General features: G+C 41.5%; 2 protein-coding genes across 6 annotated transcripts; both read right to left on the bottom strand.

The window, feature by feature from the left end:
• Positions 1 to 336: 336 nt before the first annotated feature.
• fubp1 (far upstream element (FUSE) binding protein 1) lies at positions 337 to 12,549 on the bottom strand (the record flags this gene model as incomplete). Of its 5 annotated transcripts, XM_079530529.1 has the most annotated exons (20): positions 12,410 to 12,549; positions 11,770 to 11,893; positions 11,209 to 11,244; positions 10,861 to 10,900; positions 10,702 to 10,748; positions 10,536 to 10,607; positions 10,381 to 10,438; positions 10,102 to 10,264; positions 9,689 to 9,787; positions 9,302 to 9,511; positions 9,076 to 9,178; positions 8,554 to 8,793; positions 8,243 to 8,403; positions 7,928 to 8,103; positions 7,667 to 7,752; positions 7,292 to 7,417; positions 6,959 to 7,033; positions 6,202 to 6,264; positions 3,980 to 4,146; positions 337 to 3,645 (listed from the first exon to the last, which is right to left on the bottom strand). In XM_079530529.1, exons 1-20 carry the CDS (start codon positions 12,497 to 12,499, stop codon positions 3,637 to 3,639), a joined length of 2,145 nt encoding a protein of 714 aa, XP_079386655.1. In that variant the 5' UTR covers positions 12,500 to 12,549. The 5 variants fall into 5 exon arrangements, with proteins under 5 accessions (XP_079386655.1, XP_079386657.1, XP_079386658.1 ...); XM_079530531.1 differs by lacking the exon at positions 6,959 to 7,033; XM_079530532.1 differs by lacking the exon at positions 6,959 to 7,033 and having other exon boundaries at positions 11,803 to 11,893.
• Positions 12,550 to 13,526: 977 nt separating this feature from the next.
• slc25a24l (solute carrier family 25 member 24, like) lies at positions 13,527 to 19,589 on the bottom strand. The gene is made up of 10 exons (XM_079529737.1): positions 19,344 to 19,589; positions 19,088 to 19,214; positions 18,483 to 18,570; positions 18,058 to 18,169; positions 16,967 to 17,119; positions 16,344 to 16,481; positions 16,034 to 16,144; positions 14,798 to 14,965; positions 14,563 to 14,701; positions 13,527 to 13,869 (listed from the first exon to the last, which is right to left on the bottom strand). Exons 1-10 carry the CDS (start codon positions 19,464 to 19,466, stop codon positions 13,697 to 13,699), a joined length of 1,332 nt encoding a protein of 443 aa, XP_079385863.1. The 5' UTR covers positions 19,467 to 19,589; the 3' UTR covers positions 13,527 to 13,696.
• Between the last annotated feature and the right edge of the window lie 363 nt (positions 19,590 to 19,952).

Below are 19,952 nucleotides of genomic sequence, written 5' to 3'. Positions count from 1 at the left end.
ATTAAGACACTGGAGTGGAGACCCTGACCTACTTAAACCTCTAGGCCAGGGGTCCCACCACATTTTATAAACTTTCAGTGAGAAAAACATGTACACTACAACAAACAAGTTACACAATACTAGTGATTATCTATGAAGCCATCAAAGCTAAACTTGAGCACCAGCCCCTGAATCGCTAGCCATGCACTATTTTTTTATTAATACATTATATATACATTTTATAAAAAAATGGTTCTGGTTGTCCTGAACACAGAACCCTGTTCTTTCTAGCCATTGTCAAACTTGGCTGGAGCAGTGTCAGTGTTTATAGTGAAATAAAGAGTTGACAGTTACAAGTATAAGTTATGTTACAATTTTATTATGGACATGGCAACAATGGAAAAAACGGTCAAAACAAATAAAACTAATACATTCTTTATTATACACAGCACATGAAACCTTCGTTTACCTCTAAGGCATGCTCCTTATTTTTCTCACTTCTGTTTTGTCTTCTACACCCCTCAATGCGGTCTTTGTCGAAACACTTAGTTCAGAGGGAAAGAACATCTCACACGCAGAGATAATCGACAGCTTCAAACAGTATGTGACCTTTTCAACAAAGTAAAATCTGGATTCAAATAAAACAGTTTCCATTTACTGACAACAGAACTAAGAGTTCTCACATTTAAACCCACAAAGCCCAACAGTACCTGGTCCTCATCCAACTCCCTAAAGCATTGGTTCTATGCAAAAGTCCTAATGACAGTGAGTGGTGAAGGCATTCAAGAGATTCATGAAAAATGAAAAGACAGTCCATCAGACAACTAACACTATGGCATGGTTAAGAAACAGTCAATCCAAGCTGAAAAACACCCATCTGACCAACACTTTGCGATCATCACAAAATTTGTCATTTGATTGCATTGCTTGGTTTTACCTTAATCACTGGAGCGCTCGAATGGTCTACGTTCACAGCGGAGGGACAGACTCAAAGGATTCCTCCTTTTGGGGACAAACTACCACAGGGCCTGATTTCTATGACCTAAGCTTGCAGCATCCTCCAACACTGTGTGAGAAGTGAAGGCAGCAGTGTTTGAGTAGTAGATTTGCACTGCACTTAAGGGTATATTCACAGGTCTTCACACCATCACAGAAAAGAGCATGTATTTCAATGCTGGACTTGAATAATTGAGCACATTGCTAACCTATGGCAAAAAAAGGCTTGCATTGCATGCATTTGTTTTACCAAAGTCAAAACAGGAGATCGGTAGAAGAGTACTAAAGCATCATTGATATAAACCGACTTTAAAACTTACCATATAAAATATGACTTATATTGAACACTAAGCACATGTGACTAAAAATAGCTTAACTAACCAAGGCAACAAACAGGTTAACTTATGCAGGTGACGTTCTGAAAACATTGCAATACCTAGTCGAGCTTGGTGTAAAGACAAGTCATAACTCATGTCATACCATGCAATAAATTCATGATCATAGCACAGATCAGAGCACATTGTCAGGGGTTCCGTTTAAATCCTGCACATCGCCGACAACTAAGCACAGATGCAGCATGGAATTTAAAGAAAGAAAACTAAGCATCTTTTTGTGTGTATGATATTTGTCATGTCACAGGTCAAACACTTTTGTTTCCTTAGGTTTTGCTTACCTGTGTTACTGCAGCAGAACCTAAGGTGCAAGATCTGGGATGACACTGCAAAGATCAGATATTTCACTGTTTGCCATGAGTTAACAATGCAGCCAGATAATTGACTTCAACTTTGAACAGTGCTCATTCAAATGGCATGTCAGGTGTCAGGTAACAGTTAGTTCTCCCATCACTGAGCTAAATCAGAATCACGTCCAACTAACATTCCACATGCTCATAAAGACATCTGAGAACAGGAGAAATCTATACATGCTACAATGGTGTTTGAGTCAGAAATAATGCAGTACGTCTTTTTCTCTGAGCAACTCCGTTAATTCTGGGGATTAAACAACATTCTGAAAACACATGGTCATCACATCTTAACTGAATGGCACATGGCAAGTCATATGTTCAAACGCGGGGGGAAACATACAGAAACCTTAGATGGGGTCTACCAAGTGTTAGAGTATTCTTACACATCAGGGGCCCTTCGTTCAAAGTTCACAGAAGAACAATCAAACTGGCACTCAATTCCTACCTACAACAAGCTACAATTGAAAACGCAAATAATTCTATACCAGTCAAGAGTACTGAGCCAGAATGCACAATAATGCAGTCAAATGAAGGGGGTGATTGCAACAATCTCAAAAACACATCAAAGCACTTTGCCTCTCCTTTCAAAATGTTATACTTACCCAAATCATAAGGGGGGAAATTGCAATACCATTTTGGCAAGAAAATTCTACATTTTGTATATGCAAGTTCTCAAACAATGGAAGAAAATTATTCTTTCTTCAGTGTCACAGTATTGTACTTACAGGATAGGAGGGCTCAACTGGATGGAAGGACTTGCTTTAGCCACCTCCGAACCCTACAAACTTTAACTTCTTATGTTGCATAAACACTAACAGAATGGGCAAGAGCAAAAAAATGTTTGTAATTGTGTTTTATAGTATCAAAAATGTTTTTAAAAAAGCCATCAAATTTATACAATTGGGTTCACTTTCAGACACTTGGGACATGGGGGGAAGAGAACAGTACTTTTAAATGCAAATGAATATTTCTGTACAGTGGTGACTTTACATTACTGTCCTGAAAAAGAACAGCACAAAAAAAACTAGAAGTATGCATGATTTCTTGCAGCCAGGAGGAAGTAGTGAAAACAATATATACTTTGCATACCACTTTTCTAAACTTTCCTGTGAAGGAGGAAGTATCTATCAAAGCAAATACACAGTGCATACTACCCCAAAGACAGCAAACCAGGCGAGATTAAAAGAGTACGCCACATCTCCGCAGTTAACGCACGCGCATAGACAACCTCTAAGCTTTCTTACAACACATCTGCCTGTAGCTACAGTTCAAGAGCAATGATCAAATAAACAGCACATTGAGAAATGGGTATCAAGGAAATCCATTGGTCTGAACCACTCAGAATCATTGCACGCATATAACGCATGTATCTAACATAACCAGGAGCTGTATAGACAGTTGGAGAGAGAGACAGGACAGCGCAACTTTGAGTCAGTAAATTTTCACATAACTAAAAACAATGAGAGGGCCTGCACTTGAAACTGTTCTTCAAAACATCCCATGGTAAAAAAGAAATAAACGAGAAAACAAAAACATGTCATTTCAACCCCTTCTCTACTGCCCCAACTTACCAACACAGAGGTTTCATTTTGTTTTATTGCAAAAACACAACAGGCAATATTCATTTTAAAAACTGAGATGATTTACATAATAATGACTACAGTTAATAAACATGAGTACTGTGTATGTAGATAACAGGGCTGGAATGACCATATGTATAATTACCTCACTAAAAACAAAGCATTTGTACAAGGAAAAAAGAAAAAAAGGAGGACGTGTTCGCTGGGTAATTCGCCATCTATGTGAAACACTTTCAAACCAAGGAAATTAAGATCTTCATCAAGGCGTCTGCATCCATACATTAAACAAAGGATTTTGTTTCGACAATGTAGCATTTACTTTATGTCCACTTCACATTACTGGCCCTGTGCAGAAGAAATACATAGAAGATACATTGCATGTTAACAGCAGAAACAGTGGACGCAGCTTCCCAAAAAATTTAAATAAACGCCTGCGTGAAAAAGGGGAGGAAACAATGTTATTAAATTTGCTTTGCTGCCATTGCTTTGCCTCTGCTGCCCTGCAAAACCTGAGGATAGAAGGGTTAAGGCAATGTCAAGACAAGAAGAAAAAAAAAAAGCACTGGGAGTTTGAAGCAGGGTTGGGTGTGGGGTAGGAGAACATTAAAAAAAAAAAAAAATACAGAAGAGGAGGCAGAAAGATGGATGCAGGGAGGACAGGTTCTTAGCAGGGGTGTACCTGGGGTGCTTGTGGTTGGCCGCCCATGGCTTGAGGGCTGCCTGTGCCGTAGTAAGCGGCCTGCTGGCGGTAGTACTCTGCCCAGGCAGCACTGTAGTCTTGCTGGGCTCCGGGTTGGGCGGCAGTCGCTGCTGCTGCTGCTGCAGTGGCCTGAGGGGCAGCTTGTCCTGGAAACACCAAATACAATCATCTCAGTATTGTCTCCTAGGCATATGTCTCGCTTGATGCTGGCTAGTGGATTAATACATTTCATACTTTCATTACAAGCCATTTACTAAATGCATAAAAACATTTTAAAAAAGTATTTTAATTTTGCATTATAGAGACACACGGGGACTACAAATTTCACGCCCCCAAATGAGACAGCAACCCACTTCTGGTCCGTTGGCATGGATACTGCAGGCCAGCCCATAGAAGTCCGTTGAAATTCAACTGTAGTTAGCCTACTTTTAAAATAATATGAAATGAACTGAAGACTATATTGATTTGAATAAAAATATGTTTCCAAATGTATGAAGTGTCTTTGTCAACATATATTGTTGTTTTCTCAATAGAGGATGTATTTCACATTTAATTTACCACTTGAATGAGTTACCCATAATGGAGCAGAGGGGAGACGGCAGACAGAGAACCTGTCGCTTTTAAGGGACGTCACTGCCTTTACGAGGCTACGAGCGCCGACTTTGAAGAGTGGAATTCTCAATATACATCCCGATCGCGCCTGACTTTGTTATTCATGTCTATATTTTGAACATGTCACGGGCTCACTATATATGTTCTACCTACCATGGAGCTCCGACGGTGTGTTTTACCGCTGTCAACTTGTATAATTAACTTTGCTGAATAGTTGCATGGGAAAATAACCCAGCTAAATGGAGGAGTGACATCCTGACATTTTCAACTACCTAGTGAATTCTCCAGATGAGTATTAATAGTAGTCTTGCAAGATGCTGTTTAGATCATTTTCAACAAATTCATAGCATATGAAACGAAATACAACAAATATATCTGGGTATTGAAAACCTCAAGGGATGCATCCGTGACGTATATACCGTGCGACCACTTTGACTTGAGAATTACAATGCTAGTACTTTTCACAAACTGATGGAGTATATTATAGTACATTGTAGGATGTATATTGAGATGGCAGGTATGTGACATTGAAAAGGACAAATCAAACATATGGGACACTTTATTAGAACACAAAAAAAAATCGCTATAGCCTCAGTAATGAACCAGTGAAATTAGGGTATTTCATGATGCCTCTCATAGGGATTGCATTGGCAGCTGCAGTACACTGTTGAAACGGACCAGAAGTGGGGCCGCTGTCTCATTTGGGGGCGTGAAATTTGTAGTCCCCGTGTGTCTCTATTGCAGTCGAGTTATTAAGTTGACGTGAACAACATACAAGTACATTTGAGCAGCTTCATTACATTTTAAGACGGTTGGAAGAGACTACCAAACCAAAACTTTGTGGAACATTCATTTAAAATGAACTTCTTTAATGTGAGAGGGTGAACGAACCAGCCACTAATGCTTTAGGTGGCAGGACAGAATCCTTCTGCTTTGCTTTGGGGCAGCTGTGTGCAGACAACTCTACTGTAAAAAGAGCTGCAAGGGGAACACAGCTGCCCATATAACAGCATTAACCTTGGTTGATGGCCATTAACACCATTAACCTCAGTTGCTGCCAATAACGGTTGTTCTCAAGTAGTTTTGCATTGGAGCCCTAAATTGAATCGATTGCTTAGCTGGGACTCATTCTGTTAAACTTTAGTCCCCAAGTAAAAATTATGTCTGATGGCACTCAATTTAAAGACAATGGGAAAACTCAAGAAACAGCGGTAGTTAGTGGTTGTAAACAGAACTACATCTACGCATATCACTACAACCGACAGTCGTTTTAATTTGGGTACATTACCAATAAAACTGAAGTGCATTTACATTCTGCTACAATAGGTAGAAGTTAATGTTATTGTATAAATGATCCTTTACTACATAATACTTCACCACAAAGGCTATTGGATAAGAAAATCCAATTGATTCCCTGGTGTTTGACCAACACCAACTGCATTATATATATATATATATATATATATATATATATATATATATATATAGAGTATATATTACTACAGGAAAGTAATCATGTGTAACTAAAGAATGTCCCTAAAGAACTAAAGAAATGTCTACAAGGCAAGTCACTACGTTTTAGAACCTACCTTGTTTCTTATAATACTCCTCCCAGGCTTTAGTGTAGTCCTGGGGCTGCTGGCTCTGTTGACCTAGAAAGATAATGGTATTCGTTTAACCAACAGACGACAGACACCCATCACCCTCCTACTCTAATTTTGCATACAAGACAAAATCCCAACAATTACAATCCAATTGACCTTTGCATTTCATATTACTACACCCTTCATTTTAACAAATGTAATTCAATTCTAATCATGTAACAGCAGTTAACCCGTGTCCACCTGGCAGGTCTTTTAGCTAGCAGTGCTAAAAACATCCATGAGAAAAATGTTGGTTAGGGTTCTTATTGGTAAATAGTTTCTTTAAAATGGTTACATTTAATGATCAGCCTTATTAGACACTCAACAGCATGTCATCAACATTTAGAGCAAAATTCATTACTAGGCAACCAAGAGAAGTTCCTGTTGGACATGCAACCTAACACAAATATCACATGATCAAGTGGTGATACTCTGCCATAAGTGAGGACAGAGCCCTACGGTAGTCTATTCGATAAGCTACTCTTTGACTGAAGGAAAAGGTGATCGTCTTGTTTCTTTACATCTGTGTGTGGAGTTGAACAGTATAAACAGTATGGGCTGGAATGCTGAACAACAGGGGGTGACAGGGGCATCCAACGACACCTCCACTTTTCTCCCAGGAAAAAGTTATGCGGCCCATAGCTGTTTAAACTGCCTTAAGTTTTCGTAATAAGTATAGTACGCTTAAGCTACATAGATATACCAGTTTTCTTGTAATATTCCTCCCAAGCCTTGGTGTAATCTGCCTGTCCACTCTGGCCTGGAGCCTGCGGGTCACCTGTTAAAAATGGTACAATATGATTGGTAACCATTCTAGTTTTTTAAAAAACTAAAAAAAAACTAAGACCACCTGCCAGGATTAGCTAAAGGGGAAAACTGACCACCAAATAGAGGAAATAACACCCCTCTTTCTAAGGAGATGGATACTAAAAAAGGATGAATCCAATTCACCAAAACTTTTCACCTACACTGCTCTATGCTCACTGAAGACTTTGTTTCCTCAAGGAAACATGTAGCCCGTTGTGTAAAGCGTTACCTTGGCCGTTAGTCTGCGCTGTGCCAGGCGCTCCGCCGGTGGGCGTCATGGGAGCCTGAGGCTGCCCACCGTACTGAGAATAGTAGGCAGCCCAAGCCGCTGCGTTAGCGTCAGCTGCCGCCTTATCTGTAGACAAAAGAAAGCTTTATAAATAAGGGGGAAATAGACAAGTCATATAGCTCTGCCCTGAGGAATATTGACCAAATGGTGACTATTTCCAATTGGAGTTGTGGTTACCATTAGCTTTATTATAGATTTTGAAGGCCATTCCAGGCTTGAGGCACGTTGGTAGATTCCCTTTGTTCTATATTTTAAAGGGCATTTGTACTAATGACATAACTTAAAACTATAGCAGTGTATGAAGTGGTAACTCACTGGGATCTGGTTGGCCTTGCTGCTGCCAGTGCCCTGGGAAGCCATTTCCCCATCCCTGAGGCTGATAGGGTGCAGGTCCCGGACCACTGAAGGAGGAAAAGACAGTAGGGTTTGTGATTTGAACAAAGATTTCCTTTTTTAACCCATTTAGACAGATTCTAAAAAAAAAACACCTCCTAAAACCTAACTTAAAGTTTTCTGAAAACCTTCAAATTCTTACTAAAAGAAAATTCAATTCCCCTGATGGCCAGTTGTACTTACTGTGGTCCAGGAGGTCCCTGGTTGTATGGACCAGGGTTGTATGGGCCGCCCATGGGGGCTCCAGGTGGGCCCGGACCACCAGGTCCTGGCCCACCTGGCCCATGGGGTCCTGGACCACCTGGCCCATGGGGTCCGGGACCGCCGTGTGGGCCTCCTCCCATTGGAGAGACGGGACCCTAAGAGGAAGAATAACATACAAAACATGAAGATCAAAGAATACATCTGTAATATTTTCTGCAACGCATGACTGCTGCAGCATTTTCTTAAACATAATTGTAGACCACTAGACGATCCATTTGTTTAAACAACCCTCACCCCAATTTTCTCCTCCACCAGTTGCCTGGCATAGTCGATCTGTTGTGGGGAGCCACGCACAGTGAACATCTTGATGTTGGGGTCCGCATTGGGGGGTGGGTTTCTCTGCAATTCAATCCTGGCGCCAGACTGCTGGCTGATTCCTTTGATTGTCTCACCACCTGGATGGAATTAAAAACAGACTATTAGGAAACGCACACAACCTAATTAGATGGATTATTAACAGAGTCAATGACAAACAAGTAGACAGTTCTGTGGCCTGGAATTATGACTACTAGTTTCATATTTTTGGTGGTGAAATAGCCACATGCCTTTTCCAATGATGAGACCGGTTTTCATGGTTGGGACGGTGAAGGTGAACTCTTGCAGACCACCAGGAGGACCCATGTTCCAGTTGCCCTGTCCGCGACCCCTGCCTCTGCCGCCCCCATGGCCCGGAGGTCCACCTTGTTGGACACTCCTCAACAGGTCAGTGATGATCTCTGCTGCGTGCTGGGCCTGTTCTGGAGGACCCATGATCTGGGCTATCCTCTCTGGTGTGCTGCCGTCGTCTGCGTTAAGGGAATAGGAGGATTAATCGTCAACCCCTGAATGCATTAGAAAACTCACACCCGTGTCAAGTGAGGGGCGCTCTCATCATCATGACGTAAAATAGACACCGACTCCAAATTCTCCATTCATTGTCAATAGGAATTTAATGTTTGTTTAAGACAATGTTTGTAGACAGTAACTATAAGCGGGATGTAGATGGGGCTCAAAAATATCAGGGAAAGTATTTTAGTTCCAATTATACAGATTCAGGAAGGCACTTGCAACAGTCGGCATTCACTCACCCTGCTTGAACTGGATCCTAACACCCGTATCACTTTGAATTTTCTTGATCATCTCTCCGTTCCTGCCGATTACAATTCCCACGGCAAACCTAGGGACGGGAACCTGGATGGGGGCGGCGTACAATCAGTCTCTCGCTGGAAATAAATATATCAGCTGATGGAAATGTATTAAGATGAGATAAACCTTTAAATTCAGGCGTCCCTCAGAATAAAAGATTGTACTTACTTCCACTCTACTTACATCTAAGCTATCCCCTCCTCCTCCACCTCCTCCTCCACCACCTCCTCCTCCTCCTCCTCCTCCTTGTCCTCCTCCACCACCGCCTCCTCCACCGCCTCCTCCTCCTCCTCCTCCCCCCATCCTGGAGCCGTACTCGCCCCTCTGCTCCCTGAAGCCCTGGTCTCTGATCAACTCCATCACCATATCTTTGGCTTGCTGGATGGACAAGGGCCAAAATTGATTAATGACACTATGGATAATTATAGCGAGATGTTAATCACAGAAGTTTCAGGTTTAGTCCAGGGGTATGGTAAACAACAAGACAATCTCTACTAATATCAATACACATGGAAACAGCCTACAGAAATGTATAAGCAGGGTGAAGTTGCTCACCTGAACTTTAAAGGGTTCGCCTGAAATCCGGAGAGGTTTGTCTGCGCCCGTGTTCTGAGGCCCTTCTTGGATCATGACCATCTTCACTCCAGCTCGTTCCTGGTGGTTCAAGTTAGTGAAAAATCATCAATACAATGTCCACTGACATGTGGACCAGAGAGACTGCATGCAAGTGAAAAACAGAATTAACATTTTCAAGACCACTCTGTACCACTCAAACACAACCAGATAAGATTAGTGTGCTATGGTGAAAAGCTGGAACACTTGACATGGTAAGAGTGTAAAGGTCCTTGACGACTGGACGTGTGACGAGAGAACAGCCAAAAGCTAAAAATCTGAAAAACGCAGTAGTGTGCAGGGTCCATAATTGTGAATTTACAATTAAGTTCACAATAGGCAGACGGTGTGCTCACCTGAAGGCTTTTAATGGTCTCCCCTCCCTTCCCAATGACCAGACCAGCTTTGGAAGCAGGCACCATGACCTCCTGGACAGACATGCCTGGGCCATCATTGTGGTGGAATGCTGGCGACGGTCGTCCCTTCTCAACAATCTCTGAAAGCAGCCTCTTTGCGGCCCTATTTAAGATTTAAAGAAAAAAGGTTTAGCAAACCTCGTCAATCTGTGACTTGTAACTTGTTGCAGGGCTCGTTTATATGGGGAAAGGAACACATGGAAGTGGCTGATAACTTACATGATGGCGTCTTGATTTCCTGTTAATGTAACCGACCGGTCTGGCATGCCTCCACTATCTAAAAAGCAAAACAGAATAGTTGATGCACATGTCTTGTTGTATAGGTTTTACTTTAAGTTATAATAATGTCCAGCAGTTAAAACATCAACACTTACCTGGGGCAATCTGTATTTTGCATCCAGACTCCTGCTGCATGCGGGAAATTTGCTCGCCCCCTCTTCCAATAACTGAAACAAAAACACAGGTACATTGTATACACAATATAATAAGCACTTGGTCTACATGTGTTACTGTGTTTAAAGAACAGGAGAGTCAACTCACTAAATCCAACCATTCCATCAGGGACCTTGAACTCCTCTGATATTGACCTAAAAAAACAAGAAAGTAATGATATATTAATGATTTGGCATTGTATTTTTTTAGCCATATGTTGTCTCACAACAACGAGTCTAATCATGATATAGGAATTAGAAAACCTACCGTGGCGCACCACCCATTCCCCCCATGGCAGCTGAAAAAGCTGTAAACAAAGAAAACCACATGAATAAAGCAATATTCCTGGGAATACAAAGAAATGGTGCACTACTACACTTAAACTTGAATATAAAATTGGACTATGGGGAAAATTGGCATCGATTCCTGACAAAACACTATTTCTTCTCTATAGTATGCTGCAGTTTGCCATTTCTCATGCATTCGTTTACTTGCACCAAGAAGGTTAATTAAGGCGGGTTCTAGTTATGCAAATGTCAGGGACATCAACATAAAACGCAACTTGGCCTCCATTTAAAAAATACCAATTAATAACAACTAGTTTTTAATACTCACGGTCACTAGGAGCTACTTTCTTAGTCTCTGGTTGGTCTGAAAAGATGAGAAATAGACTTCATAAACACCAGTTCTAAGTACCCATTACACCACTAACGTGCCAGTCCCATTCTAAAACATGCTATTTTCGTGGACTACAATGGTCAGTGCAAAGCAACATGGTTGTTTGCAACGTGATTGCAGCACAGAATTACATATTTATTTTAAACACACTTTAAAAAACACATTCAAACACTTGAATCCATTCAGACACAGCAGCACACAAAGTACATAACACAAGCACAAGTTGTGTGCAAAAACCAACCACCAACATTCATATACAGTAAGATCCTCAGGGGTTTTATTATCCGCTTGCAAACCTGAGACTGTACTAGAGCCAGGTGGGCCCATATGGATCCATTTGGTTCCTAGTTAAGTGAACATTAAGGACTTTACTGTATGAAGTACACACAGCAAATTAATAATGCATTATATATTTAAAAATTATACTACCTCGGATGTTTACATATACAGTTAAGTAATGGATGGGGCTTTGCAATGAATGCATTTTGGGCCACTGACCTATATTGTGGTTAGGCATGGGAAAATACCCACCAGCATCTTCTAAAGGCCTCTTCTGGCCTCCGAAGCCAAAATCATTCTGGTTCGGTGCTGCCACGCCATCGCCTCCTATCTTGGCTGCGATCTAGAAAAAACAAAAACACCCGACGACACTTTAAAACAAAACGTGGCAAGATGTTTTAATGTATATTGTAAAACAGTCACATCATCGTCATCACACTACGCATAGCTGTGGCCTAACGCCTAGGCCCGGAAGTGTGACTGTGAGCCAACAAAGGAACCTCAAGATTAGCCACCAAGCTAGCTCACATACATTCGTGGATATGCGTTTAACTTACACAAAGGCCCAATTACGCCTCGTACCTTCGTTCTAACAGTTCATTAATAACCGCATTGTCTTTTCAAATACAAACGACAAGAATAAATGTGCGCTTTCCGCATAAAATCGTGCGAAGCCACTATTATAGCATTGTCACGGTGGCGTAGCCGTGGTTAAGATGGAGACAGGTTCCCGCTGGCTCGGTTATTTAAGGACGTTAACAAAATCACAAAAAACGTCAACAAAACCAATCTATCTCGATCCTATTCCATTCCCATTGTAATACCGCCAGCGAAAGCGAGCGATCAAAGCCATTATTACCTGTCGTGCCCGTTGCAATGCGTCTTTAAAAGCGTCGTTCATTCCTCCTGGTGAATTCGACGGGGGAGCCACGTTCGAGTAGTCAGCCATATCTCTGCTCTAGCCTCTGTGCCTTGGGCTCGTGTCCGGGAGAACAAGATGGCTGTTTTCATTCATGTGGGAATCTCGCGCACAACACACGGCACGAGCACGCCTCGCGAGATCTCACACAATACACAACGTCCGGTATGCGAGTGCCGGTTGGCGGGAGACTGATGACGTCAGAATGTAGGCTGGCGTCCGGGTTTCATGTCATGATGTCAATGTATGTGTATGCAAATGCAAAGAAACTAAAGACCCCCCATCTAAAAATGTTTTGTGCCAGGGGCACAATATTTGTTGTTAAAATATTCCACATTATTTATATTTTGTCAAGATTTATTTTAAAATAGCAGACAAGCTCACAAGCTTGCAGATCTGCAAATCTGCAAACAGCTGATGTTAATTAAAGTGGTTACCATTATGCTTTTGATGGTAACTCACAGACAGACATAACAGACCTTTAGTCTGGTCTACTGACCCCGAAGATAATTAATTGGTAATCTACTGTCTACCTACTGTCTCATATATGCACACGTAAAATGAAGAAAAGAAAATCATTAGTTCAAAACAGCCTTTAATGATGAATGGGGGGGGGGGGGGGGGGTCAAGGCAGACTGGCATTTTTCAACTTAACAATGATGTTTTACAGTGGATTTCAACCAGTGGTCCTTCAGGAGGTTCCAGGCGGTACCCAGCTAAATGATTGAGGACCAGCTAAATGATTGAGGACCAGCTAAATGATTGAGAGTTGGTCAGCAAACCCTTCATTAGATCTTTAACTAATACCAAATGGACCCTTACATTTGGACACACAGTTAGAGGATGTAGAATAATTGTACCAACATCAATACAGCATGGAATTGTGGTCTTTAGTTTTGGGTCTGAGAGGCTAATACACATTTTTTTTGTTTTGGTTGTATTTTTTGCAGTAATGGACAACTCAGTTAGTTTCACCCAGGGCATTGTCCTGCATCTACTAAACCCATTAAAATTGTTGCTGTGTGTATGTGTACTGGTTTCAACAGAGGAATGACTATTTTCCCTTGTAAAAAACAACAACTCTGTATTTCATTTCAATTTGTTAGACATTACATTTTAATATCTGTCTATCTTATTTTATTTATCTGACAACCTGGCAAGTTAATATTAGACTGACCCATGAGCAGGTACACATTTGCATCTTGAGTTGTTAACTTGAAAATAGGCTTAAGTAAGTGTCATTTCTAGTTTTCTGGACAAAGTTAAGTTCACTAGGGCACATGGAAGCGCCCTCACAAAGCTTGTTCCCATTCCGTTATAATATCCTCGAATTCCATGCCTTTCATAGATTCCAATAAGTACTTGAAGTAAACTTGTGGGAGGTGAAACTGAGCAGAAAGCTGAAAAACAAGAAGAAGAAAAAACCAGATTGTAGCATTGTTCATATAGAATGCAGAAAGTGTTTTATGAATGCTATATAGCAAATACAAATGGAAATTATTGTCTTGATTTTTTTAATATACAAATACCATCCTTGTACCATCAAGAAAGCTCCAGGATTTGGTATACCCTGCACTTAAAAATGTACAAGGATACATAACAATATAGTTTTGTGGCAGTGATTTTGTTTTGCAAATACCGGGTAGAGTATAATTGCAATAACATAACTATGTTTTGCAGGGCAAGGCATCTCCTCTCCTCCATCCATTCACACTTAACTCATAAATGTCACCCTGGTCGCCGCCCTGAATCAGTTTCGTTGCCGCCTTGCATGCTAACATTAACATAAGAAGCAACGTGTTGAGGTGGTGGCCAGACTGGGGGGGTCTATTGTTTGTAGCCTATACCCAACAAGCCAGGGAGCAAGGGAGAGATTCATAGATGTAAAGAATGGCCCGAGAGTGGCTGTCCTAGTGATACATAATAAAGGGGATAATTTCACACCCCTGCAGTAGCCTATATACACTACAATAAACTAGACTACACCACTGCTTTAACTTGAATCACACTTGAACTCACGTAGTTGTCCCTATACAGTTATAACAGATATAACCCTATACAGGCAGATATAACCAAATAATAGTTGATGTTACCCTGGGATTGTTGCTGAGTCCGAATCACTGCTAGCGGATAGCTGGTCATCTGGCCACAGGCAAAGGCCACAAAACTGAAGAAAAATAGTTTGGAGTCACTGCTGTAGGCGGGATCGCTCTTGGCCCAGTTCATGATAGACTGCAGACACATGTGATCGGTTTAATCAGTGTAATCAGTATCTTTGTTGATTTAATCAAGTGAATGTGATGCTTTGAATGCTGATTTCTTCCTTACGTGATGAACGGCACACTCCACGCCTGCATAGGGGATCATACAGAGAATGCTGGGTTTGAACCCCCGGTAAAAGGAGGCTAAAGACTCATGTTTGTAAATTGATCGAGCAAACCCAACGACACCCATATAGATGCCAGATGGCTGCAGGTTAAGCCTCACCTTCAACACCTGTGAAAAAAGGTGAGAAAAAAATCACATGTACTGTAGTTCGATGTATTGTTTAAAGGTTATTTACTGGATAACAAAATAAATGATTCTAGAATGATATATGTTTCCCCTATATGCATTCAGAAGTGGTGGCCACCACTGTTGAAATACAAACGTATGACCGCTGCTGCTATGTTTTAGAATCGCGTTATACCATCTGATACTAATACCATCTGCCTGGGGCAATGGGCAATATGCATATTGCAAAGGCAGATGAAGGCTGGCTGCGTTAGGCTAGCTATGTTTATGTAAAATATTATGTTTAATGATGGAAGACAGCTCTGTCTTATGTCTTTACATACTAACGTTTTATTCTTTTACACTATCAGTACAAACGCTTCATGTCCAGTTACAGTCCATAGGGATCTGCAATCTCAATCTCAATCTCAGACTGCTAACTTGATTCTGGGGAAACCATTTTAGAGAGTAGAGGATAGTAGAAGATAAGCAAATATCACTGGACTGGTATTTAAGATACACCTGTCTAACTACTTCTCCAGAGACAGCGCCTCCGATCTGGTACCCCCCAAATTTAAAATAATGTGGAATTCCCTGACATAATCCATGATTAAACGATGTGAATTACTGGTTTCTTTCAAAACTGTCTGGAAAAAGCAAATGACTGCAAAGTGGTTGGTTAGTCAGTCAGGGACCAATCAGAAGGCTGACAATGGAGTGGAAGTCCCCAGGATGTTTGTGTTATTCTTTTAGCCCAAGTGTTTTACTGTACTGCCGTGCTGTGTACATGTTTGACTACTAAAGTATTCAAAGACATGTGACACCTGCTGTAAACAAATGGTTCATGCCAATCATCAAATTACAACTGACGATAGAGTTTCATCTAGGTAACATTTCACCTGGTACAATCGGTTCTATTCCTGAAACATGAAACAATGTGCACCATGTCACCCCCAAGATGGATGTAAAGCATTTTAAAACGAAAGACTTCAAATGTGTTTCATTGTTTGTTAGCCCGTGGACAAATGATGTGGGACAAATGAAGTCAGACCTGCTAATGTGCTCTGATACCTCTAAAGGGTAGAAGACAGCATGGGCCACTGCACCAGACACACAGCCCAGGCCAAAACGCTGCTGCACGGACAAGCTCTCCTGGGTGCTCTTCTGCGTGTATACCTTCATCTGGAGGCAGTGATAATAACAACAATAATAGTTAATACATGTGTGTTATGTATTCAGCCCTTTACAACACCGTTACAAAATGCTTTTAAGCCATGATGAAATCGGTTTTCTTATGATGAATAGTGGAAATAGCCAGCACTGTGAGCTTGTAGATCGATATTTCCCCTTTTTTACACACATAATTCCTGTCAGGTCTCACCTGGGCATAGATAAGACACTGTAGTGTTGACTGAGGAGTCCCCTTTAATACATTGACAGCATTCCCATGCCACATAGCTCGCACGCCACCCGCCTTCAGTTCATGAAACCCCTGGAGGAAGGCCTTAGATCCATGAGCCTACAGAAAATACATATTAAACAGACTTAAAAAAATCACACCCGTATGAACTGAGTGATGTAAGGTCTTATATAGACTGATCAACTGTGGTCTGACGTAATGTCTGACGTAATGAAATCACACCCGTGTGAACTGGGTGACCATAGCAACCATGCTCATTTTTTGGTACGAACAGACACGTAAACTAACAAAGCTGAAATCACACCCGGGTGAACTGGGTGACCATAGCAACCATGCTAATTTTTTGGTACGAACAGACAGACACGTTAACTAACAAAGCCAGTTGTAGGAGTGGTTTACACCACTCAAAAAAGTGTGTTCCTCTGAGGGGATATCTCCACAAGGCTGGTTGCTGAGAGTTAAAATCCCTTAGAGATTTGACTGTGTACCATTCCAGAGCCCTAAGTCAGGCGATGTTCATGCCAGCATTACATTACATTACATTATCTGACATTGATGAAAGGGCATCTGATTATGGATCTGACCTGTAGCTGGATTTTAAGGCGGTCGATAGGAGCTGTGATAGTTCGGGACACGGCATCTGACAATCCTGCAGCCAAGACAAACCTCCTCCACATCCCTGAGCCCTCCTCAGGAAACTCTGTGGGCATGGAGCGGCTATCGCCAACATCAAAAACCTGCAACCAGAAGAGTATTTTTAAATATAAATGGCTAGTAAATTATGGGTCTATGATCTGTTTGTTGGTCAATATCATGTTTCAATTGTAATTGGTTTAGTATCAAAGCACCATATATGGAGCGTGTCTCACGGTCAGATCAACATATAGAATGTCAGAACAGGTCAGCTCCATATATAGAGATCTAAGGGTGGTAGCGGGGGCAGTGGCTTGAGTGTACAGGGTTTGATGAGGTCAGATCAACATATGGAATGTCAGAACAGGTCAGCTCCATATAGAGATCTAAGGGTGGTAGCGGGGGCAGTGGCTTGAGTGTACAGGGTTTGATGAGTGCCCAGGTAGGGCCGGGCCGCTCGGCGGCTAAGAACTTTTGCTGAGGCGTGGCAAGTCGTGTGAGACTCTGGCGGTGGCGCAGCTGCTGCTCTCTGCTCGGGCGGTGCCAGGGAACGCCAGCAGCGCCACCGCTCGTCGGCAGTCTCCTCCTTGAGTGTGTATAGGTCACGCTGCTGGGGCAGATCGGTGCGTGCACGCTTCCGCCTGGGTGACGGCAGACTGCTGGGCGAGTGCTGTCGCTTTAGCATGGGATCAACTTTGACCAAAAAATGCACAATGAAAAACAGGTATGGCCAAGGTTCATGACCATATAGTCTTGTCTCCATATATGGAGCGTGTCACGAGGCGTGATGTCACGAGGCGTGATGTCACGAGGCGTGACTCACGACATTCCCATATATGGGCTTAATATTGATGACATCAGGGATCTCCATATATGGGCATAACAAGGATTGGAGGCGTGACGTCACAAGGCGTGACATCACGAGGCGTAATGGACTGGCAACCATATATGGAGGCGTGACCGACCGACCGAACGACTGAAGTTTGCAAGTTTTCATAATATGGTCGCAACAATTAACTGTTACACCACCAGCCATACCTACCAGATTGTGTTTCCACGAGGACACCAGCTCTCCAATGTTCTCTGCAGGGTTGAGGATGACATGATGCAAGAACTCTCCCCAGTCTACTGTCATGGAACTGTCCTGATCCATCCTAACAGTAAGAAACAACAAACACTTCCTTGTGTTCTGTGTTGTATTGAAAATAGTAAAATATGAAAACAGGAACATTCAAATTGCAGACCTGTATCTTAGTCTGTGATATTTAGTCATGGGGACGGAATGTGATGAGTATATTTTAAATGAAACATGTATTGTAGAAAGCACTTGTGTGATTAATATGCATTGCAATGTCAGGGTCAAATAAGCAGCTACACTGTTATTACTACTTCACATGTGATAATTTTGTATTTATATATAGCAATTATTTTATGAAGGAAGGGTGGTGGCGGGCAAGAAAATCTTACATTTGTATTATTCTTTTTGCATTGGGCCTGGATAAGACAACTCCTAACTCCTTAAACAAACAAATGATCTCCTCCAGATCAATCGACCCTGATCAGAGAAGAGATGATAGGATTACACATAGATATTATTTGATGTGATAGTTGTCTATAGTAGAGAATTACTTGAATGCATAATATGCATAGAGTGAATGCTGCATACAGTATAAATGATTGGAGTATTCTCTGTTCCTACAAGAAGTGAGAGGAAGTGAAGTGAAGGTTTACTGTTATGATTATGAACAACTTTATGGATTAGGTAATCCTATTAACCAACTTCAAATGTGTCTGGCAGCTGGCTCCTCTTTTTTCTATAGGCCACAAACCTTGAGACATCATCTACGATTATAAGTATATATTTGGACGTTTCTATAGCAGCTTTCTCAGTGTAGTCTGACTCTATACGTATATTAATAGCCTCAAATTCGTGTTTGAAGAACACCACCAAAGTGAGAGGAGCAGACTATGACTGATAGCCATATAGGCCCTGCACACTAGTGTTTCCATGCTTCTGGAATGTGAGTCCGACCAGAGTCCTGTCCGACATTAGAATACAAATGACCCCTTACCGCAATTGTCCCTGTCGATTTTATCAAAGTGGATTTTCCATTTCTTCTCCTTGTCCATCATGTAATTGAGGAACTCGTTATAATCCAGTCGTCCATCGTTGTTCAGGTCATAGCTATTAACAATATTCTGCAACAGGGGAAAAAGTGTGTGTAACATTAGCTTACCTTCACAGTTTGTCCATGCATTATATTTGAGTCTGGCTTTAGAGACGTCAACCACCCAAAATAATGAGGTAATTAACATAATTAGTCATACTTGAACCTTCTCATCAACCACGAGGATGCCCGTTTTTTTCATCTCACTGTGAAGTTCTGCGACTGATATGTAGCCATCCTCGTCTTTGTCAAGTTTGACAAATAAACCACGAAACTGATCCATAATTAATTTAAACAAGGGTACACTGGTGCATTAATGTTTGCGTCAAAAAGTAAACGGTTAACAAATTATTAACTGTTGATATATTCCTATGCTGCACGATGGAGCTGAGTCACACGCATAGCTGTGTGCATGTGCTCATTGCACTGCAGTAAATGGATGGGCTATCAAATCTGCAGGTGCGGTAACTTCTACTGCACAACAGCAGATGGCGCTGTGGCCTCTTCCATTAGACGTGTGTAATATGGTATCAGTTACATTTGAACCCAAAGTGCAGATAAATTAAACAAAACATCCTGTAAAAGATCGTTTACAAACGCATAACATTAAGGCTATATGCATATAGGCCTATACCTGCCTACTTCAGTACCAAAGCCATGTCAATGAATCTGTATTTTTATTTTTAACAGTATACTGTCTTTTGGCGACTGAATTCCCAATAAAGGTCTTAGCTTTAATATCTTAGCTCATGGCCCATCCTTGACAGAT

Source organism: Electrona antarctica (assembly GCF_951216825.1).
Source record: "Electrona antarctica genome assembly, chromosome: 19".
Lineage (NCBI taxonomy): Eukaryota > Metazoa > Chordata > Actinopteri > Myctophiformes > Myctophidae > Electrona > Electrona antarctica.
The sequence above is the reverse complement of the archived record's forward strand: the minus strand, read 5'-3'. Positions and strand labels throughout refer to the sequence as shown.